General features: G+C 40.9%; 1 protein-coding gene across 1 annotated transcript; it reads left to right on the top strand.

Annotated features, from left to right (window-relative positions):
• The first annotated feature begins 11055 nt into the window (after window positions 1-11055).
• LOC125194954 lies at window positions 11056-11508 on the top strand. Its single transcript, XM_048093167.1, has one exon. The coding sequence runs from the start codon at window positions 11056-11058 to the stop codon at window positions 11506-11508; it is 453 nt and encodes a 150-aa protein (XP_047949124.1).
• The last annotated feature ends 4286 nt before the right edge of the window (window positions 11509-15794 follow it).

The raw sequence follows: 15794 nt of genomic DNA, 5'->3' as shown, positions 1-15794 counted from the left end.
AACACTTAGAATTTAATCATTCATTAAGAAAAGCTCCCACTATTTTAATTATCACTTTCACAACAAAATAAATAAAACAATAACTAATCAAATAGTCAACTCTAGGCTTGGAACATTAAAACAAATTTAATGTGCACACTATATTTACTACACAAGAATTTCTAGTATTTATAATAAATACTTATCTTGTTTCTAGTTGAATTTAATTTACTTGTCTTGTAATCAATTATTGTGATTATTTTTCTTACACCTTTATTTGAACAAACGCGATCATAAGATCATTTTATTTTGTATTGAATCCATGTCGAACATTAATGTTCTATTGACTCATCAACAAAATAATGGTTCAAAAGACTTAAGGATTAAAGAAACTTAATAATCAATATTTCTAGAAGAAAACTTCATAATAATTGAATCAACAAATTTAATCACAAGTAAACATTTTGATATTAACCATGTTATATTTGATGTCATAAATAATTGGATAATCAAAACTTCATTTATCTAATAATGCAAGCATTATAAAATGACATCGATAATCCAAAAACACAATTGATAGTCTAGGAATAAAATTCCACATCAATAATCCATATGATATCAAAACCAAACAATGTACAAGTATAAAAAATCCTCAAAAATTCAACAATGTAAATAAAGCAAAATAAGACTTTCATTGTTCAAAAACATAAATGTCATAGCTAGATCAAGATCATGTCTTCCTCCTAATCACATTGGGTTGGCTCGAACTCTCTGCCATGTCAGACTTGCGTCTTAGGTCAGTGGAGTTATTGACCATCCCACCCTCCATCTTCCTTATCTGGACTTGTGCCTCAATGAGCTTGCTAGAGAGTACTAGAAGAGATGTTGGCCAAAGATTGTCCATTATCTCTTTCTTTACTTTCTCATAGCTCTTTGGAAGTCCATCGAGAATCATGAGTTGTTGGGTTTCTGGGCCTATTTTCCCACCCAACTCCTCGAGCCTATCAAAACCATCAACCATTTCCACGACATAGTCGTTAATGTTTTGGTTCTCCTTCAAGACCGTTCTCCTCAAAATGTTCACCACCGATCTCATGAGACACTTGGTGGACATTTCATCAAACCATTTAGGTTCTTCAATCAATGACCTGTCGGGCTTGTCAATCTTGCCAAGAGCATTGCCGACCGAGGCCAACAAAAACCTCTTGACATGACCGCTCGCGGTATCCCATCGATCACAAGCATCCTTTTCCTTGTCTGATATGTAATAAGCAGAGGGGCGATCCTTAGTGAGGACCAACCTCAAATCACTAGCCAACTGATCAATGTCAAGTCTCCTTTTCCAATCCAAATAAGAATCAGAATCGCGTTCCTTCGATTTAAGGATCGCACTATAAACTTCCCAAGTAGTAAACATCTTTCGTTCAAGCTGAGAATAAATACCAATAATATAAACATGTAAAATTTCAAAGAATTGCAAATAACCACAAAACAATTCATCAATTTTACATCCACAAAAATCAAGCACAAACGTTCTTCTACTAGGAAGCCGTGTCATATTCATGCAAGAAATCCATTATTTTTACTGGCCACAATGTCGACAGATAGTCCAGAGACCATAAGAATGGCATGGCTGACTAACAATGCTAAAGCGTATAACCATAAAATTAAGCACTAAGGATTCTTTACTTGTGCGTGAACTCCTCTAAAGAAAGGTCGAACCGGACAAGCACCTCCTCCTATAGCTCCCTCTAAGCATTATTAAAATACAATCCTTATAATTTCGCAGCAATATTGCTCCGGTAAAGACCAGTCGCGATATTACTGAAAAACTAATTTTACGATTTTAATAACCTTTATCTAGAGAAGTCCAAACTTACGAACTGGTAATGTTCCTCCCGTAAAGACAGGCCGGTCACTACTTCGCACTAAGACCAATTTTATGGAGGCCATATACAAACGTGTTGTAATTATCGCTTCATATTTTCTTGTTGGTGGTTTTAATAGTTTAATTATCACTTAAGCAGATAAGGCAGGTATCCACATTCAAAGAATAATTAAACATGTACTAGCTATGCATGCAAGGCAATAAGTACATAGGCGATGCATGAGTTAAACTAGATTTTAACAAATAAAATCATAACTCAAATAAAATATCCATCTTTCATCAATAAAACATGTAAACACATTTATAAAAGGTTCACATAAACATAATGACGAAACTTGATCATTTAATTAAGCATCTAAAATAAATAGATAGAATTAAAATTCTATCTCCACATAAACAAGATTATCTAGACATTAAGTCCAATCTTAAACAATCATACATTATTAATTAAAATAACGTATCTTGATTATGAGAGTTACCTTTTAATACTATTAGGATGTACTTAGATAGAATTAATCCATCCTTATCCTAAAATTAATGTCTAGGTGTATATCGTAAAAGATTAGCTAAGTCTTAATTTTAAATGCCCACTTGGATATATAAATCCGCATTTATCCAATTAAGACTAAATCCATTTAAAACACACCAATTAAATTCGAGAATTAAAATTCTCATAGCTTTCAAATAAAATCACATGTCAAGAAGAATCTTATTACATCTTTAATTCAAAATGATGTTTTGTAGATGAAATAAAATTCACCTTCATCAAAATTAAAGAGAAAATTCAACTTAAATAAATAATTAAGGACTTTAATAGCAAAATTAATGCTCTATGAATTTTCATACCTTTAAATCACATTTGATGTTATCTAGATGAAACAAATTCACCTTCATCAAAATTAAAGATAAAATTCAAATTAAACTAGGAATTGAATTCCAATTAAAATCCAATTAACTATTTCAAACTTTAATAATTTAGGATTTAAGTAGCATGTTAATGCCAAATGAATTTTTCACTTCTTTAATTAAACCGATGTTATCTAGATGAAATAAAATTCACCTACATCATATTAAAGACAAAATTCAAACTAGGAATTAGATTCCAATTAAAATCCATCCAATTATTAAATATGTAATTTTTGAAAATTTTAAAGGTTTAAAAACAATTGAAAAACTCATGTCTTTTCCTTAGGTATATATCTAGGAAATAATTCCATAACACACCAATTAAAATATAGACAAGAGAAGTAGCAGGGTGGTGTGAAACTCTATTAACTCGGGACATGACAGATGAATAGATCAATGAAGCGATCATGACATTCTGCCACCAACCATTATCATTCAAGTCAACTTGTTCTGTTCAAGCAAAAGGCCCAGACGAGGCAACCGACTTTGGGGAAATGGCAACCAGGATCTTGGAGAAAAATCCCCTACCTCAGGAAGCCTATCTTGGGGAGGATGAGACTTTCCCTGCAATAATAAACAGCCACTTGACAGAGAAGCAGGAGAATGAGTTACTAGAGGTAATCAAAAGGAACAAGAAAGCCATAGGATGGTCTCTCTCAGATCTAATAGGAATCAGCCATGATCTTTGTATGCACCACATCAGATTGGAAGAAGGTGCAAAGGCCCATAGGGATCCGCAGCGCAAGCTGAATCCGAACATGAGGGAGGAAGTTCTGAAGGAAGTATTGAAGTTGTTGTCCCTAGGAATTATTTACTCTATCCCAGATAGTGAATGGGTCAGCCCAGTCCACATGGTACCTAAGAAGTCAGGGATACAGGTGATCAAGAATGATAAAAAATGAATTGGTGCCGACTCGGCTGGTGACTGGATGGAAAATGTGCATCGACCATCGGAAGCTGAATGAGGCCACTAGAAAGGATCATTTTCCTTTACCCTTCATCGACCAAATGTTAGAGAGACTGGTTGGGAAGCAATATTTTTGTTTCCTTGACGGATATAGTGGGTATTTTCAAATCTATGTTGATCCCGACGATCAAGAGAAGACCACTTTTACATGCCCGTTTGGTACTTACGCATACCGGAGAATGCCTTTTGGCTTGTGCAATGCACCTGGCACCTTCCAGCGTTGTATGATAAGTATCTTCTCAGATCTACTGGAAGTGTGTCTTGAGATTTTCATGGATGATTTCACTGTGTATGGGGATTCTTTTGATTCCTGTTTGGCCAACCTAGATCTGGTGCTGAGAAGATGTCAGGAGAAGAATTTGTTCTAAACTTTGAGAAGTGCCACTTCATAGTGCCAGAAGGAATAGTCCTAGGTCATGTAGTCTCGGAGAGAGGTATTCAAGTGGACAAGGCTAAAGTTGATGTGATCTCAAAGTTACCCTACCCTACGAATTAGAAAGAAGTTAGAGGATTCCTAGGGCATGCAGGATTTTATAGAAGATTCATCAGGGACTTCGCAAAAATTGCTCAGCCACTTACTCAGCTCCTGCACAATGATATGGAATTCGTTTTTGACGAAGATTGCAAGAAGGCGTTTCAAGTATTGAAGGATAAGCTTATCTCTGCTCCAATAATCAGGGCACCAGATTGGAATCACCCCTTTGAGGTGATGTGTGATGCAAGTGATTTCGCGGTAGAAGCAGTACTAGGTCAGAGAATCGATAGGAAGCGTTACGTGATCTTTTATGCGTCAAAGACTCTTAATCAGGCGCAGAAGAACTACGATACCACGAAGAAGGAAATGTTAGCTGTTGTGTATTCTTTTGAGAAGTTCCGACCATACTTGCTTGGGTCGAGGGTGATTGTTTTCACAGATCACGCAGCTATTAAGTACTTACTGGCGAAGAAGGAGTCTAAGCCAAGGTTAATCCGATGGGTGTTACTTCTGCAGGAGTTTGATTGGGAAGTAAGAGACAAGAAGGGTACAGAGAAAAAGGTTGCTGATCATCTGAGTCCAATATTTCAAGGGGACACGGATGAAACTATACTCGATGCCTTCTCCGAGGAACACCTTTAGTATCTCGGGAAATCTGCTAGACCTATTAACTGGGAAGTACTAACTGTAATCGGTCCAGGAAAATCCGATAAAGGGAAATATACAATGAATGCGGAGCCATGGTTCGCTGACCTGGCTAATTACTTGGTCACAGGAGAGGTACCGAATTCACAAGAAATATCCCGGGCCCAAAGGATGAAGTTGAAGAGTGAGGCCAAATACTACTTTTGGGATGATCCTTACCTCTGGAAGATGTGCTCCGATCAAGTAACAGAAGGTGTATTCCTGAATGGGAGCAGAAGGACGTCATTAACCACTGCCATGCTCTGGCATGCGGAGGTCATTTTGGACCTAAGAAGACTACGAGGAAGGTTTTAGACGGTGGGGTCTATTGGCCAACACTGAACAAGGATTCTTTCGAATTCTGCCAATGCTGTGAGAGATGTCAACAGACAGGAGGAATTTCAAGGAGAGATGAGATGCCCCAAGATCCAGTAATAGTCTGCGAGATTTTTGACGTGTGGGGGATGGATTTCATGGAACCGTTCCCATCTTCCTATGGTAACACTTATATATTGGTCGCGGTTGACTATGTGTCCAAGTGGATAGAGGCAAAGGCTACACCCACCTGTGAATTAAAGGAAGTGGCAAAGTTTCTGAAGCGAATATTTTCAACAAGTATGGAGTGCCTAGAGCTATAGTCTCAGACCAGGGAACACACTTTTGCAATCGCACCATAGAGGCATTGATGAGGAAATACGGTGTCATCATCGGTTATCTACTCCATATCACCCCGTTAAATGGTCAAGCTTAAGTTTCAAACCGAGAAATCAAAAGCATCCTGGAAAAGACATTGAATACTACAAGGAAGGATTGGAGTAAGTGTAACGACCCACCCATCTAGGGTATAATAAATGCGGTGATCGTTAACTAAGCGGACCTAAAATGCATCAAAGATCATAGGCTAGGGTCCCATTTAAAAAAAGGATTTAACCAAAGCATTTAATGAACAATTAAATAGGAAAAAGAATAATGCCCTAGCAAAGAAATCCAACAAAAGCTATCACCATAAATGCTCCAAAATAGCAAAGGTTCCAAAATAGACTCATCTGTTTCATGTTCAAAAAAATTCCCATGTACTAAAAGAGTTTATACCCAACCAAAGATCACAAGTTTCATAATATAGCGGAAGCGATCAAGAGAGAAGTGAAGCTATGTATGGAGACACAACGACACTTAAAGTTCCAACAGATCATGTTATTATTTCCTACTCAACACCGCCGCCCGCTCGCCACCGCTCAACCTGCACATAGGGAAAACACATGCAGGGCTGAGTACTCATAATCATACTCAGTGGACTCGTTGCCGAAAACAGTTTTATCAACAATAGTAATTATCATGTCATTTTCAAGTGTCCATCGGGGTTTTAACTTTAGAAGGACCCGAGGCACCAAAATATATTCTTTATCAAATATCATGGTCGCGCAACCATTTTTCTCATCGACGTTTACTATATCCTCATTCTACATGACAAGGAATGCGGCCGCAATCCAGGTCACTAGACCGGCCAACCCGTACGCCAGCACTCGGTCTAACATTGGTGTACACTAACCCAAGTAGAGTTTGCGGCTCTACAAGGATCCGAATTCGATTAAATCAATAGTGGCATAGCCACGAGGGATAGGCACGACAAAACAAATCAAGGCATGATAACACATATCTCATTCTCATCAATATCAGTTTAGGACAATGTCCTTAATTTAAAAGAAAAGCCCACCTCGTCGGCTTAGCTCGATAGTATTCTCTTCTCCTCGTTTATCACGCTGAGAGCGTGAAGTATCACCTTTAAATTAGGCGTATCATAAATCAGTTTCAATCATTGATTTTGTTGGAAAGTGAAGAAATAAATAGCCACCTACTATTTATTATAGTGAAGTTCCTAGAATGTAAAGTTCCAAACTTCTTTATTGTTGTAGTAGAAGAGTCTCAAACATCCCTATAAATAAGGGTGATGAGCATATTATTGAAATAAGAAAAAACATAAGAAATATTTCTCTCTACGCTTTATCCTTCCAAATGTCTATCCAATCTTTCTCTACCTCTATCGATTACCATCTTTGAGATGGTATCAGAGCAGGAAATCCATAAAAAACCTCCAATGGAGGTCAACCAAATATACACTCTCGAGCAATTGGTCGAGACAATATCAAATCTTATTGAGTTGTACAAAGGAAACACAAACCAAAACTCATTCAAACCAAAAAATCTCGGAGTAGAGTCTGAATATATTGCTCCTGTTGCAACAACGGTGTCAGCAAACAGCCAAAGATGTATCACCACAAAACCATGCCTTTCTCACGAATCTGCCCTCACCCCGAAGAAGATCAGCGGCGAACATCCTCCGCGTCCCACTGAGGCTAACGGCGTATCTGCCGGAAGACCATACCTTCGTGGTGAAACTCTTTTTCAGCTGCCAGAAATGAGAGAAAGAGAGGACGTCCGTTACACACCGCTGCCGGAGAATAAGGAGGGGCATATTACGCCAAAGAAGACGTACGCTTGCGTCCTCGTCAATTGTTGTGATTCGACATCACCGTCACGTCGAAACCAAAAGGGACGACGGAGAGCTGCCAGCGCCGGTACCATGGTGGCAATGAGCAACGGTCGACCCGCTGCCACGGAGGGCGCTGTAATTAGTGCCGTGACAGAGATAGAAGGAGGCATTAAAGTAGACGTTGCAAAAGCTAGTGAAGGAGCAACACAGCTTGAGGCCGTTGGAGGTAAGGTCGGCGGCGAGGAAAGCATCGATCAACGGCCACCATCCAGAAGCTACAAAATTGAAGAAAAGGGAATAGGGGTGGCGGCGGATAGGGATCTGGAAAGGGGAGTATTGGAGTTAAATGCTCCAAGTTTCTTCAAATTCCATAAACAACCCCTTAATTCCATTATATCACAAAAGATACCCCACCAAAATATTCCTACCCATTTGCTACCTCAAACTGTCCGGATTTTGCACAATACCTCCCAAAACTCAAACCCTTTTCATTTTGACCCATGTGAAACTGGATATTTACGGAATTCACCCCAATCTTCCAAAAATTCCAAATTTAAGGAGCTAAAATGTGGAAACCTTGAATTTCAACCCACCATCAAGTGCAAAAATTCCTTTGAAGCCTTGGCTTATTCCTCATCCTCAAACATCGGCCCCAAAGACTACCACTGGATCTTTGATTGTGGGGCAACCGACACAATGTCATTCGATAAATTCGATTTCCTTGACATATCCCAATCAAAAAAATCTTAAGTCCAAACAGCCAGTGGGGAATTAGCACAAGTTGAGGGGGCGAGAACTATATCTATATCACCAACCCTTCGCCTCTCAAACTGTCTTTACGTTCCATCTTTGTCCCATAAATTGTTATCTGTGAGTCATGTCACGAAAGAACTTAACTGCAAACTCCTGATACAACCTCGTTTTTGCATGTTACAGGATATCAAGACGGGGACGATAGTTGGGCGTGGCACTGAGCGACATGGTTTGTACAATGTAGATGAGATTGCCCAGCAGAGTACTACGCTGCTAACTCATGGACTGAATGAAAGACAGATTTGGCTTCTACACCGTCGATTAGGGCACCCATCTATAGGGTATCTCCATCTACTCTTGCCCGAATTTGTTTCGTCTTCACATGTTTTGAATTGTGAAACGTGTGTGTTGGCAAAAAGTCATAGACATTACTTCAAGTTAAACAATACCAGAGAAAAATCTCCATTTGCTTTAGTTCACTCAGACGTTTGGGGCCCTGCCCCGGTTACCGGGGGTCAAGGATTTCGGTATTTTTTGTTATTCATTGATGATTTTTCTCGTTTGACTTGGATTTATTTTCTGAAATCAAAATCAGAAGTGTTTGAAAAATTCACTGAGTTCTATAACCTTGTCCAAACCCAGTACAACACCAAAATCCAAATCCTTAGATCTGATAATGGGAGAGAATATGTGAACTCGAATGAAAACCTTCTTCACCGAAAAAGGCCTTCTTCACCAAACAACATGTGCCTACACACCGGAACAAAATGGGGTAGCTGAGAGAAAAAATCGGTACATTCTTCAGATCACTCGTGCACTCCTAATAGAGTCCAACATCCCCAAATCTTTCTGGCCTGAAGCTATAGCCACGTCCGTTTATCTTCTAAATCGTCTTCCCACAGGAATCCTAAACTTCAAAACCCCTTTAGAGATATTCTCTTCACAACACTCAATTCCATCTTTTCTCAACCTTGAACCCAAAATTTTTGGCTGCACTGTCTTTGCTCACATACCCAAACATGATCGGGATAAATTCTCACCATGTGCAGTCAAATGTGTCTTCTTGGGGTATGGAAAAAATCAGAAAGGGTATAGATGTTATGATCCGTCAACAGATCGCATGTATGTCACCATGAACTGTGATTTTGTTGAAAGTGAATATTTCTATAGCCAATCTAGTGGTCAGGGGGAGAGTGAGACGGGTAGTCCAAATAGTGACGCACTAAATTGGCTACCCCTATGGGAAGAAACCATTCAAGGGGAGAAACATCCACGGGAAAATGACCAAAATCCTGCAACAAATGTCCGTCCAATAGCGGAAGGGAGTAATACCACCAGACAGCCAAATCCCCATGAACAGAACATGTCGCCTCAGAACACTGCCGAGCTATCTGACCAGTCTTTGGATTTCAAATCATGCATGTTCCCACATTTCCCTTTTTCCCATCGATAAGTTTTAATATCATCATCAAAACGTGTCACGCATGAGTGCTCTACCACACACATCACACGCACACACCGCACACATGCACGTACACACACACACGTTTCCCACACACACTTATATGCATCCCATTATTCACCGATTAATTTCTCATTCCCTCGATCTAAATGCATGTGGACTCAAGAACACCGATTAATCGGTAGAAGAAGAGGAGATCAAAAATTAAAGTACCTTTTCCAAAAGAACGAACGGTAGAAACAAATTATGGCCTTGATTCTTTAATAAAATCTTGAACTTCAACTTGGATTCTTCTCAACTGATGAAGAATTCTTGAAGAAAAGTAGAAGAAATTTTGGAGAGAGTGGGGGAGAGAAGTAGAAGACGGTTTTTGGTAGTGGGAGGCGTGATTTCCTTGTGCTAGGGTTTTGATTTTCTCTTCTCTTATTTATAGAGGTTAGGATATACTCCCATAATTAAATAAATCAAGATTTGGAGAAGATTTGGTGGAGGAAGTGGCGTTGGAACCGTTGAGAATATAGGGGATTTCGAAATTTAGGCTTAAATAATTAGCCTATGATTTAATTTGGATATTTTACGGAGTAGAATAAAATATCACGGAGCAAGAAAAATAATAATATTCTCCCCCCAATTAAATGGAAAGTGGCGTGAAATTCAATTCCTCAAAAGGGATTTATTATTAATCCTAATTAAATTAGGATATGGTAGGATCTTCTTAGATTTGGCAAGATATGGTAGGATATTCTAGCATATTTATATTTATTCATGGAAGATAATAAATAAGGGATCAAATAAATAAATAATCCCTTCTCCCACAATATATGAGATTTTCGAAAATCTCATAGAAAATCAAAGTGGTGTTTCGAAAATTCAAAGGTGGAATTAAAGTATAATCGGACTTTGGATTTAATTTGGATAATTATCCCAAACAAATAATTAAATCCAAGAAAAATAGGATTCCTTCTCCAATGATAATGATGGCCGAAAATTCCACACATTTAAATAATGCTCCTATTAAATTCTCACTCATCCCTTAGGAAAATAATTCCCCACAATTATATTACTCCGCATCAAATTTTCACACCAAATCAATCATTTCTTTACTTCCTCTTCTTTTTCTCAACACATTGACCTTTCAACGGCCACGTCATATTTTCCACATCTTTGACTATTCAATAGCCACGTCAACATTTCAACAAGTTGACTATTCAACTCAATCTCAATTCTCATACACAAATAGGTCACAAAGACACCATGCAATTAATCACTCATCAATTAATTCACATATCATAGCATTTAAGGCATTTAATGCAAAAATTTTATAACCCGAAAATTAGGGTTTGAAAAAGTGGGGCGTTACAGTAAGCGCCTTGATGATGCTCTCTGGGCCTATAGGACCGCTTACAAGACACCAATTGGAATGTCACCCTATAGATTGGTGTTTGGAAAAATGTGCCATCTGCCCCTGGAAGTGGAACATAAAGCATATTGGGCCATAAAGGGGATGAATATGAAGGCGCTAGCCTGTGAAAAAGAAAGGAAGCTGCAACTACAAGAGCTGGAGGAACTAAGGCTGAAAGCATTTGATTCAGCAATGTGGAATAAGGAGAGAACAAAGCTCTGGCATGACAGGAACCTCCAGGTCAAGGAACTGCGAGTTGGGCAGAAAGTACTTCTTTTTCAATCTTGGCTCAAGCTAATGCCTGGAAAGCTGAAATCCAAGTGGATAGACCCGTACACCATCGCCGGCCTTCGAGCACATGGAGCTGTGGAAATCCAGGGAAGTGCTCCTAATTCTGTTCCTTTTCTGGTCAATTGTCATCGGATGAAAATATTTAGGGATAATTCGGAGTTGCATGTAGTGGAGGAAGTGCCACTACAAGCACCCTTAATTATTGCCTAACTGGTCAGGCAAATGAGTATTCTCGACGAATTCCTAGGTTAGGTAAAATATGAATAAATTTTATCTGTGCACTGACCTAAGGGATCTTGAGAATACTCATCTGTAGGTGTAAATAGTTTAATTGCTTTTGCTTTTTCAAAACTAAAAAAAAATCCAAACGAAGAAAAAATTAATCTTCCAAAAATATTTTCGAAACGTCAAGCTCCTTAGAGAAATTATTTTGTCATACATAATCCTCAACCTGGGAATTTGGTGTTTCACCTTTGTTTTTATGTGATATTGTGAGTTGCCTGGGGGAGGTGAGAATCTCTGATAGAATACTTTTGGAGGGAAGTCCGATACCTTTTTTAAATTCGAATTCCGCTTTTCAAGGAAGAGTACGGTTACTGACGTCACTCTGCAACCGTTCATCTCCCTTATCTAAAAACTAAAAAAATAATTTATTTTTTCCTTTCAAATCAAAATTCCAATCGACTTTCTCTCTCTAATCTCTCCAAAAATTTTCTCTCATAATACCCAAATTCTATACTAACCCTAACCCAATTTCTACCCTAGTTTTCGTGATTTTTCTGTAGAAGAAGCCATGAAGAAAGCACCAGCGACTGCCACAAAGCCATCAGCCGGAGATTCATCCAAGATGCCGGTGGAACTGGTAGCGCAACCACCGGTTGTCATGCCAACATCTTTTCCGACACATGATATACGAATCGAGTGGCAATCAGTTTCAGTTCCCGAAACCACCACCGCTGAAGACCTTAAAGAGGCGGCATTCTTGAGGGAATTAGAGGAAAAATTTGGCAGCAAGGAAGAGGCCAGAAGAATCTTTGCCCTCTTTTCGGCAATGCACCAAGGGAAATCTACCGGAGCCGCAGCCACTGTACCACCGCCGCCGAATGTTTCTGACGAACCAATGGCCCAACCTTCAATTTCACATCCCGACGAGCCCCAAGCCTTAGTCGGAGAGCCTGTTGTTGATCGGTCGCATGCAAAAGGGAAAGGGGCTAGTGGACAGAAGGAGGATGGAGATCTGGCCACGGAGTCGGACAGGATGGTGGTGGAAGATTGGGGGATAGTTGCTGACAAAGGGGAAACCCTTGTGGAAGGAAGTATAGAGGGGGAAACCCCTATTCTGGAGACTGTCGTGGGGGAAACCCCAAGAAAATCTGCGGGAGAAACCCCGTTTCTGTATGTCGAAGGGAGGACCCCGTTTACATCTGTAACGGGGGAAACCCCTGGTCAAGTTACTGAGGGGAAAACCCCGACAACCACTGAGGGAGAAACCCTAAAAACCACTTAGGAGGAGACTACGAAATTATCTGAGGGGGAAACCCTGTTAATGCTTGCTGAGGGGGAAACCCCAGGACTGTCTGTGGGGGAAGAGACCCCCCTTTCTGCTGAAGTACAGGAGCCCGTGGAAGGAGGGCTACATGATATTATTGATCTGGTGGATGTGCCAGAGGAAGAAGACTCACCGATAAACTCTAGGGAGTCAAGAAGAAGGGCGCGAAGGAGTGCACTGGACGAGGTAGATGATATTGACCTGTCCAGAGGATCCGAATTCCTTGTCCCAGGGGCGGGGAGTGTGCAGGAAGAGGACGCGCCTAGTTCGGAAGAGGAAGTGGATGATGCGGAGGAACACCGCATGGTCATGGACCGCAAGCGTAAGGGAAAGAATGTGGCCACTTCCCAGCCCAGGAAGTCAGAGAGAATCTCTTCCGTCAAGGAAGCTGAGACACCACTTCTTGCACCATCAAAGGTCTCTGGACCGGGTAGCCCCGTGGTTGAAAGCGAACAGGACGATGAGTCTGAGGAAGTGGAGATCCCAAACTATGAGCGTACGGAGATATGGGTTCACCAAGAATCTTCTGGGATCCATGGCTAAGTTTAACGACGCTAGACGAGCACAAACTTACAGGGACCGGAGCGCAGTTGGGAAGCTAGCCAAGTCTGGGAAGAGATATGATTCGGAGTCCCTGCAGCATATTGAGTCGGAGGAGGAGTTCCTCGCCCACATTCGGGACATAGGGTTTGAGTGGTTACTGAACCATAGTGAGCACGAGGTGCCTGTGGTTTCTTCTCCACATTCCGCTTCAAGGCAACCATCGATCCAGATGCCGAGTCGATCTCCTTCCGCCTATTCAATATCGAGCATACGGTGAGTGTCAGGGAATGGTCTCTCCGGATGGGACTGTTTACAAACGCAGAAGATGAAGAAGGTATCTGGGATGACAGGATATTCGGCTCGCCAAGGAATACACCGGGATTTATACCGCAGATGGCATGGGAGACCATAACGCACGCCAGGAGTGGAACCTTCAAGACCATTGTGTCAAAGGGAATCCATATCACGGACCACCTCCTCCGGTTTGCGTAAGAATTCATTGGCTATAACCTCATGGGTACAGCCAGTTCAAGTCCCACCACCACCGAGCTCTACTTTACCTGGTGCATGTCGAAAAGGATCAAAGTCCACCTTGGCTACTGGTTGGCCTAAGCCTGCCACCAAATGACTGCCAACCCCTCCCGCCACATGTATACCCGCCATCTCCTGGGTGCCTATATTGAACGAAATTTTATAATGAAGATAGGGAAGGCAGAGCCTGTTGTGATGATGTGCGAGCCCCTAGAACTGTTCAGTCTAGAGTACTTCTTTAACAAGGGGCTCTTATTCATGGAAGGGCAGGATGTGTGCTTCTACAACATGGGGGCAGTGGTGGATAAGGTGAGGAGAGAGCCAGAAGAGTCGGTGGTGAGTGCAGATGTTGAGAATCTACGGAAGGAGATGGCCGTGATAAGGGCGGAGCTAGGCGGAGCCAGAATGGAGTTGCAGGCCATCAAGGGAAGTATTGATGTCCTGGCCGAGAGATCATCAGCCCAGAATGAAAGGATGTCTAATGCGGTCAGGCTAATGAAGAAGATGGCGAGCAGAAATTCTCCCAGACCCAGCAGAAGCTGCCTCCTGGACCCGGTAATGCGGCCAAGCAGCCCGGTCAGGGAAGCCCGTCACTCCAGCGACTCCCGCACCCGTCTAAGCCCTTGGTAGCCCCACCTGCATCGCCGTCCCTTGCATCTGTGTCTGTGAAGAAACCCCTATCTAAGCAACCTGTGATAGCTGAGGAGGAACCTGTATCGCCGGCCAAAAAGAAAGTGAAGTTGAACCACCCCAACGTACCACCCAAGTCTGGCTCCCGAGGGGGCCAGACTCAGAATTGATATCCCCAATGACCAAGTAAATTTTACATTTCAGTTTTTATTATCTTATTTTTCTTTTATGATTGTGTTTTCATTATGCCGAGCATGTTATAGTTGTTGTTATGTGCACTCTCCCACTTAGCCCAATCCTTGGTCTAAGTGTGAGAAGTTTATGTTTATGTTTTGCATGCTGTTTTTTTTTTGTATATCTGTTTTCTCCCACTTAGTCCGGTGCCCGGTCTAAGTGTGAGAAGTTTTCTTCATTTGTTTTGTATATATTTGTTTTCTATGTTTTTAATTTTATTGTGTGCACCAACTTCCTTATTTCCCCCTTCACTGGGAAAGCTTGGAGACAAGCTAGAGTGAAGTGGGAGGGGGGAGGGAGTTAGTGCAAATTGTGCTCAGCATTCATAAGAGTCATTAGGTCTAGGAGTTAGTTTTTTTTAGGATTGTGTGTTTTGAGCATGAACTAAGTTTTTTTTAGGATTGTGTGTTTTGAGCATGAACTGGTAAAGATAATAAGACAAGATTCCCTTAGCGAGAGTAATTGAAGATATGATGCACTATGACGTTGAGGCCTCTTTCCTTAATAAGCTGAAATCGGTTTGGAAGAAGTAAGAATGATAGAAGATGCCTTAGCTGACCTAGTTGTGAAGCCCCATAATATAAGTGAGTTATAAGCCTAAATACTGAGTGCTAACATGTAAAAAGGGGTTGCCACCTGATGCTTAGGGAGAAGAATCTAGGAAGGAGAAAATAGTGGGAGAAAAGAAAAAATAAATATCTGGAGGAATAAGCTGGACGAAGTCCAGAGGAGGTAATAAAAAAAATCATCATATTTTGGAGATATAAGCTGGACGAAGTCCAGGAAAACAAGGAGGTATAAGCTGGACGAAGTCCAGGAGAAAAAAAAAGAGAAGAATAAGAAAGAAGGTTAGAAGGAGGAATTCTCATAACCCGAGGCATCAATGGCAGAAAATGGCTTAGAGCGATCGATCCTAACATCTCAGGTGAGGAATGAGTGATCGAGTGAATCCAACAACTGGTAAGGCTATATGCTATCTGGACGAGCTGACAAACCGACTAGGTAGACG

This window comes from Salvia hispanica, chromosome 6 (assembly GCF_023119035.1).
Source record: "Salvia hispanica cultivar TCC Black 2014 chromosome 6, UniMelb_Shisp_WGS_1.0, whole genome shotgun sequence".
NCBI lineage: Eukaryota > Viridiplantae > Streptophyta > Magnoliopsida > Lamiales > Lamiaceae > Salvia > Salvia hispanica.
Note: the sequence above shows the minus strand (reverse complement) of the source record. Positions and strands in the feature narration are given on the sequence as shown.

What these genes read in the sequence shown, in the direction of transcription:
- LOC125194954 (XM_048093167.1), top strand. Translation starts at nt 11,056, where the DNA reads ATGTGCCATCTGCCCCTGGAAGTGGAACATAAAGCATATTGGGCCATA.